This window comes from Trichechus manatus, unplaced genomic scaffold (assembly GCF_000243295.1).
Source record: "Trichechus manatus latirostris isolate Lorelei unplaced genomic scaffold, TriManLat1.0 scaffold00061, whole genome shotgun sequence".
Classification (NCBI taxonomy): domain Eukaryota; kingdom Metazoa; phylum Chordata; class Mammalia; order Sirenia; family Trichechidae; genus Trichechus; species Trichechus manatus.
Window position 1 is genome coordinate 14,456,369 of NW_004443997.1, and position 8,369 is coordinate 14,464,737.

Here is an 8,369-nt window from a genome sequence, read left to right on the forward strand (position 1 = left end):
ACTACTGTTTCATGAGAAACTATTTGTTCTGTAAGCCTTCACCTGAAGTACAATAATAAAAAAAAAATAGTAGCTTGGTTTACAGTAAAAAATATGTATTTGAATTATTGAAAAAAAATTTCTCCTTTCAAATTTCCAATTGTAACTAAGAAACATATATTTCCCAACTAATAATAACAGCAACAGCAAAACAAGCTTGGATAAAACATTAATCTATACATGTAAAATTGGGACTGTCATGATTTGAGATACTTCAGTGTCTATTAAATAAGATTTATCGTCAATAGATTTCATAAGATTTAACACCATAGCAGTCTGTGAAGCTTATCATCCATCTAGTAAAATGTTGGTAGTATAATACAATGTAATTGGGACTCCACTATGAAGGAATTTGTGATGATTGTTAGAATGAAGTTTGTTTGTACTACTACGAATAAGTGATTTCCCAATCAAATTTGAAAAATAAAATTAGAAGAAGGAAACTTATTTTAGGAAACAAATAATTTAAATGACTTCAGCATCTTATTTGTATCCAAAGATAGAGGATACTATGTTGTTGTTTGGTGCCATCGAGTCAGTTCCAACTCATTGCGACCCTGTGTACAACAGAACAAAACACTGCCCAGTGCTATGCCTTTCTCACAATTGTTGTTATGTTTGAGCCCACTGTTGCAGCCACTGTGTCAGTCCATCTCGTTGAGTGTCTTCCTCTTTTTCACTAATCCTCTACTTTACCAAGCATGATGTCCTTCTCCAGGGACCAGTCCCTCCCAATAACAGGTCCGAAGTATGTGAAATGAAGTCTCGCCATCCTCGCTTCTAAGGAGCACTCTGGCCATATTTCTTCCAAGACAGAGTTGTTCGTTCTTCCGGCAGTCCACAGTATATTTCAATATTCTCCACCAACACCATAATTCAAAGACATCAATCCTTGTTTGGTCTTCCTTATTCATTGTCCAACTTTCGCATGCATGTGAGGCAACTGAAAATACTATGGCTTGGGTCAGGTGCACCTTAGTCCTCAGAGGACAACAACATAGTATCCTCTATCTTTGGATACAAATAAGATGCTGAAGTCATTTAAATTATTTGTTTCCTAAAATAAGCATTAGGCTGTTGGCTAAGATGTCAGCAGTTCGAATCCACCACCCACAACTTGGAAACCCTATGGGGCAGTTCTACTCATCCTATAGGGTCGCTATGAGTCGGAATCAACTCAACAGCAATGGGTTTTTGAAGAGTTGCCCAATGCAATGTGTGGTTTGATTTCCTGACCGCTGCTTCCATGGGCATTGATTGTGGTTCCAAGTAAAATGAAATTCTTGACAAACGTCAATCTTTTCTCCATGTATCATGATGTTGCTTCCTGGTCCAGCTGTGAGGATTTTTGTTTTCTTTATGTTGAGGTGTAATCAATACTGAAGACTGTAATCTTTGATTTTCATCAGTAAGTGCTTCAAGTCCTCTGCTTCCAGCAAGCAAGGTTGTGCCATCTGCATATCACAGGTTGTTAATGAGTCTTCCACCAATTCTGAAGCCACGTTCTTCTTCATATAGTCTAGCTTCTTGGATATTTGCTCAGCATACAGATTGAGTAAGTATGGTGAAAGGATGCAACCTGATCCACACCATTCTTGATTTTAAACTACGCAGTATCCCCTTGCTCTGTTTGAACAAATGCCTCTTGGTCTATACTATACTTGATACTCTATTTGATACTATACTTGATACTATAAGCCATCATAATTTACTGTGGAACACAAATAACCCAAATTTCTACTTGGATATGTGTTGTTAGAAAATACTCAATGAACAATTCAACTATTGTGTATTGATATTCTATAAATGACTCCGTTTTACACTGGCTTCACCCTTCTATCAAAAAGTAAGCAAATTAATTTTTCAGGTTATTGGAGGTGGGCTGTGGCAAGAAGATTGGGAAGGGAGACAGATGATGAGAATTCTTGACTGAGACATAGTCCCGTCTCAACATTTTCCTTTTACCTTCCTGAGATAAGGGGACCGTGGAGCTTCCTCTGCCTTGCCGACACTGCTTTCTGGAACGTCACTGCCCTCTCTGTCTGCTCTTTTCCTCCTAGGGCTGCTGCGGTTTTCCAATGCAGAGGTCTTTGTGGGAGACTCAGTAGGATGGAGCCTTTTGGGTGCTACTTTTCTCAAGATGCACTCTGGGGCCTTGTTGGTCACATTTTTACCAGCCTCTGAATTTGACAGGATCAGGTCTGACCTGAAGGATTAACAGGGATTAAGTGAATGAACTGTTGTCTTTGAAATATATGTTTAACAAATGGATCGGTGTGAGATGACAGGGATGGCACTGGTTTGGAGGAGGTACTGAAACAACACGGAACAAACTGTTGAAAGCTAAGATTCATGTATGTGATCATTTAAAAATTCTCTCAACCGATTCCAAATTTTTCAGTAAAGCAACTCAATGTGCATGGACATAACTTGTGATATTGTAATGGGGCCAAGTTAGAAAAACAGTTAAATAAATTACGATACACCTATATGATAAAATGTGCAGTCATCAAAAATCATGTTCACAAGCATAATCAGTGATATTGGGACATGCTCACAATACAATATTTTGTGGGGAAAAAAACAGGATAAAAAACTACATATGCTGTTGCAGCATTATTCACAACAGGCAAAAGGGTGAAACAACCCAAGTGCCCATCAACAGACGAATGGATAAACAAAATGTGGTCTATCCATACAAATGAATATTATTCAGCCATCATTAAGAGTGTTGAGCCTAAAAAACATATTTAAAAAAAAAGTACATATGCTATATGATCTCAATTTTCTTTTAAAATATAAATAAAAGTCTGAAAGAAAATACAGTGAACCAAAATATTAATAGTGGTTACCTGTGGGTGGTACAATTATGGATAATTTTTATTTTCTTCTTTTCTGTATTTTCCAAATTTCCCACAGTAATAACTGTATTACTTTTACCATGAAGCCCCCCCCCGCAAAAAAAAGTTAACAAACATATAAAACGAAAGACAAATGACAACTGTCCCTATGTCTGGGAAAGAGTGTAAGGTAGTGAATTACTGACTTTCCCGTCAACCTTCACACCTGTGTCCCTTTTAAAAAACAGTAACTGCAGTTTGGAAATGTTAAATTATGGTCTGAAGAGAAAAGGCAAGATTGGTGACAGTTCTATGCTAGTTAGAGCGTACTAGAGCTTTTCCTGATTCAGTGAAATTTCTCATCTTCTAATGTTCCATTCCTTAATTGTTTCCTAAATGAATGCCACTGAATTATTTCAGAGTAAGACTGTTCAATGGATTTTCTCCAACCATTCAGGAAGTTAAAACATGGCCTTACCTTTTTAGTTTTTGTGAAAGACACAGCGATTGTGGCGAAGATGTCCTACTTGGTACATTGACTAATGTAGCCAAAATGAAGTTGGCTTCCAATAATATATCATCAATACTTAAAGCCATAGGTCTACGGATGCAAAGTCAGAGCAAAAATGACACTCATTTTCTGACAGACATCAGGGAAATGTTAGAAAATGACATTCAATTCTAGAGTGGAAAAAAAAAAAAGAAGTCCTGTGTCTTTTCACAAATTAACACAGTACTAAGAGATGGAAGAACCCTTAGAAATCCTCAGATCCAATTTCATAAAACACATTTTAACCCAATCTCATCTGAAATTAGTTCTGAAGTATCATATAAAATACTGTAGTCTCATAGAGATCTAACTTGTTTAAGCCCCATGTAATTTTCTAATTAGAGAATGTATTCAGCATCATGTCAGATTAAAAATGTCTTCACTCTGAAGAATGTATCTTTCTCAATCAAGTTACCAATTCAACAAACACCATGTTATAAATTTAGCATCTTTTAAATTTTTAGTTCGATAAGTGTTGCTAGTAAAGTTACAGAATCTCTGAGGTGTGAACTATTTTTGAAACAGTCCGAACAGTTTTATCATAAATATATAACAAAAGAAAAGAAACAAATTCAGAAAAGTTTCCAAGGACCTACTTTCCAGGAAAATCAAAGTAAATGGATATAGGAGCATGTATAGCTTCTGAAAATGTCAGCATTCCCTGAGAGAAGAAAACAAGAAAAATACCTGAAATCTTTATAAGCTACCAGTGAAAATCTGAAATTTTAGTTTGACGCAAATATTTGTGTTTACCTTCAGTTCTTTGAAGCAAAATGTTACCTCAGTGTCAACTCCAATTTGAAAGAAGTCAAACTCATCTGGGCCAACAAACATCTCACTGTACACAGAATTAGTCAAATCTGTTCATTATTATGGAAAGATAAAGAATAAACAAAATTAGTTCCATAAGTATTTGTTACATTTTAATACTAAAGTATAACTCTAAGTGGTAGATTAAAAATAGCCACAAATTCTTTGACATTCCTTCACTAAGCGAATCTGGGTGGGCTCTTTGACTGCTTTGACCAATAAGATACCAAGGTCAAGATAAGTGACCTTGAGCCAGTTTCTGGGCCCAGGCCTGAAGGGACTGGCAGCCTCCACTTCCTGTCTCTTGAAACACTCATTCTTGGAACTCAGCCACCATGCTGTATGAAGCCCAAATTAAATGGAGATGCCACATACGTGTGGGCCCTCGGGTTGGCAGCCCAGCTGAGCTCCAGCCAATAGCCAGCATCAACTACCAGCCATATCAGTGACCCATGTTGGGTGTCTTCAGATTCCAGCCCCAAACACTATCTAACTTCAACTGCATGAGAGACCCCAAGTAAGCATTGCCCAGCTGAGCCCCATCAACCCACAGAACCACAAGGTATATGAGTTATTGTTTTAAGCCACTATGTTTTGGAGTAGTTTGTTACAAAGCAACAACCAGAATACCATAAAAACTAATTGAGTCTGAAGAGAAATAATTTAAATTTACATATAACATTATATTTCATTTTTTCTTTATATCCCGTCTTGGTTTAAAAAGTATTAACAAAAGGGGGATAACAGATAATATAGATGTACCATATTTAATTAAAAGTGGCTTTTTAAGTGAATTTTAAACTCTTTTTTACTGAGATATAATTCATACCATAAAATTCATTTTTAAGCTTCTTTTAAAATTGAAATGAAATTTACATAATATGAAATCCACCATTTTCACCATTTTGAAGTGTACAACCTGTGGTTTTTTAGTATATTCAAAATGGTGTGCAACCATCATCACTATCTAATTCCAGAACAGTTTCATCACCTCGGAAAGAAACCCCAAATCCATTAGCAGTCACTCCCCATTCCCCCCATGCCCAGCCCCTGGTCACCACTAATCTACTTTTTCTCTCTCTGGATTTGCTGTTGTAGACATTTCATATAAATGGAATCATCTAATATGTTGCCTTTTCTGTCTGGCTTCTTTCACTTAGCATGTTTCCAAGGTTCATACATGTTGTAATATGTGTCAGTATTCCTTTTTATTGATGAATAATATTCTACTGTATAGATATACCATACTTTTTTTATCCATTAATCAGTTGATGGACATTCTGGTTGTTTCTACTTTGTGGCTTTTATGAATAATGCTGCTATGAACATTCACATACAAGTTTCTTTGTGAAAATGTTTTCATTTCTCTTGGGTATATACCTAGGTGTGGAATTGCTGGGTCATATGGTAACTCCTATGTTTAACATTTTGAGAAACTGCCACAATGTTTTCCATTGAGGCTGCTTCATTTTACATTCCCACTAGCAATGTACGAGGTAACCATATATTGAGATAGAAACTATCATTCAATATCTTTAATAAAACCTTGTTACACAAGGATATCAAATGATAATTATATCTACAGCCCATTGCCATCAAGTCGATTCCGACTCATAGTGACCCTAATTATATCTATACACAGGGCCTATTTCTTGAGTCCCCAGGTGGCACAAATGGTTAAGTGCTTGGCTGCTAACTGAAAGGTTGGTGGTTCAAGTCCACCCAGAGGCACCTCAGAAGAAAGGCCTGGCGATCTACTTTTGGAAAAAATCAGCCATTGAAAACCCTATGGAGCACAATTCCACTCTGACACACATGGGGTCGCCATAAGTCAGAATCGACTTGACTGCAACTGGTACCGGCACATGGGGCCTATTTTGGAAATCAAACTTTATTTTCAAACCTGTCAGCTAAGCAAGCTTTTGTTTTAAGAGCCCCATTCTCACATCTGCGTCTAGCCAATAGTGGCCATCAATATTTCCTTGCAGCCATGTATATAGCCAACTGCCCCTGAGTGGACTCAGACCACCTCTGGAGAGTGGGATTTCGGGTGACTTTGTAAATTAGTTGTTTGTTTGTTTTGTATTTTTAATTTTGTTCATTGACCATGAATTACATAAGTAGAAAGAATAAAAGTTAAATGTTACATATTCTTTTTAAAAGGACCAAACAATACCTTAAAATTACACTCATCTTAAACAAGTAGGTTCATGTCACTCCCAGTGCGCTAGCATAGATTAAGGTCAATGATAAAATTAAACCATTGGGTCCCCAGCCAACCATAACCGTAACTACTCGTTAGAAAGCTGCTCACTAGGGACAGTGTCTCCTGGTTACTAACTGGCCATCTTTATTCAGTGATGGCATTATGGAAAAGAAAACAGACCCTTTCACTAGCTAGGCATATATTTTCCAGACCAAGCACTCCTAAATGCCAAAAAAGAAAGCTAGATGAGATCTGAGAGAAGCAGTAACAACACAGTGGTCAGGAGCCACACCATCTGTATTCAGATCATAGCCCACCACTTCCTAACTGCGTGCCATTAGGCAAGTCACTTAGTTTCCCAATTCTTCAATTTCTCCATACATGGGACTGGGATTAGAGCACGTAGCTCAGGGAGTTGTTATGAAGAGCCAGTGGATTAGAAAATGTAACTACTTAGAACAGTATCTGGCACATCCTAAGCACTGCAAAAGCCATCTGACCCAACTTAAGCCCTGGTTTTACTGGTTTCTCGTTCTAAAATAATACAGTTCCTTCCTCTGTATTCTTCCTTTACTACTATCACTAAAAAGAACAAAAAAATTAGCTAAGCTGAAAGAGTCGCCAAGAGCTGCTTGTGCCAAAAAGACCCTGGCAAATATTCTTAATCCCCAAATTCCTGCCTTAGTTTTTCCATTCCATCTAGATAACTCTTGGGAGAGTTGATTTAAGGAGCATTCCTATTTTCTGCCATATCTGTTGGCCACTGGGAATAATTTTTACATTTCTAATTCAAAGTTACTTTTCCTTAAGTGGTCAAAAATCATATCAACTGGATTGCTAGCCTCTTAATTTTTTTTTTTTTTTTAATGCTAAACACCAAACCAAAAAAAAAAACCAATCAAACCCATTGCCGTCAAGGCATTCTGACTCATAGCAACCCTACGGGACAGAGTAGAACTGCTAAGGTTTCCAAGGACTGGCTGGTGGATTCGAATGGCCAACCTTTTGGCTGGCAGCCAAGCACTTAACCACTGCGCCACCAGGGCTCCATGCTAAACACAAAGGACGGCAAAAGATGAGAAACAGACCCTATAAACTCTTAACTGAAAATATATTTTCCTCAGTAACCATTCTAACTTTGAAACGATCTGAATTTCAAAGCCAAGTATTTTAATTGCTGATGTGTGACATTTCCCACATCTCTTAAATTTTTTTTAATTATCTTTTTTAAATCTCACTGCTTTGTAGACAGTAATAAATATCATGCCACTTAATATTTACTGTATGGTTAGTAATCAAGAATGTCAAGAAGTAATAAGCCATCAAAGCACCATGACAGATATAATCCTTACCCATTGATTCCTCATTAGAACTCTTGAGGCAAACATTCAGTGGAGTCACAGCAAGAGTGACTTCCTCTTGACTTGATGTAAAAAGAACAATTGCCTCGGCGAGCACTCTAGAAAATGTAACAAGAAGTATGAACTTTATTTGAAAAGCATACGGAAAGGAAGAGCCCTGTTAACTGGGACTCAAATCTTTAACTTGGAAATAAACAGATTAGTTGGCCTGAGTTTAGAAAAAATTGCCTATCCTCTTTCTAATACATGAACCATTATATTTTTAGTATATTTGTAAACTGCAATTTCATTTGAAGGCCAAGGGAAAAGTAAAATAAGTGCTCTTGTTAGATGAAAGACACGGGAAGGCTGCAGTTATCACCAAAACAGCAGAATATAATGTCTGTGTTTTGGTATGCCAGATATATTCTGAAAAAATTGGCCTGGAACCGCACTCCAGAGGAAGACAGCAGAAAACAGAGCTGTTCAAATGAAACTGGGGTGAACTATACTGGAGACCCAGTTTAGGGGGTGGAGGTTTGTCAGCAGTCTGCTGCCTATATTCTCTTTTCCTTCGTTACTTG

The 8,369-nt window shown here is 37.2% G+C and overlaps 1 protein-coding gene across 2 annotated transcripts in view; it reads right to left on the reverse strand.

Moving 5' to 3' along the window:
- Window positions 1-8,369, reverse strand: part of RAD9B (RAD9 checkpoint clamp component B) — a 19,069-nt gene that overhangs the window by 1,464 nt on the left and 9,236 nt on the right. For both annotated transcript variants that reach the window (XM_023733806.1, XM_023733808.1), the window contains exons 4-8: window positions 7,798-7,904; window positions 4,183-4,289; window positions 4,026-4,090; window positions 3,358-3,480; window positions 2,005-2,245 (exon numbers count right to left, since the gene is read on the reverse strand). In XM_023733806.1, coding sequence (XP_023589574.1) covers window positions 2,005-2,245; window positions 3,358-3,480; window positions 4,026-4,090; window positions 4,183-4,289; window positions 7,798-7,904 — 643 coding nt within the window. The remainder of the gene's footprint in view (window positions 1-2,004; window positions 2,246-3,357; window positions 3,481-4,025; window positions 4,091-4,182; window positions 4,290-7,797; window positions 7,905-8,369) is intronic.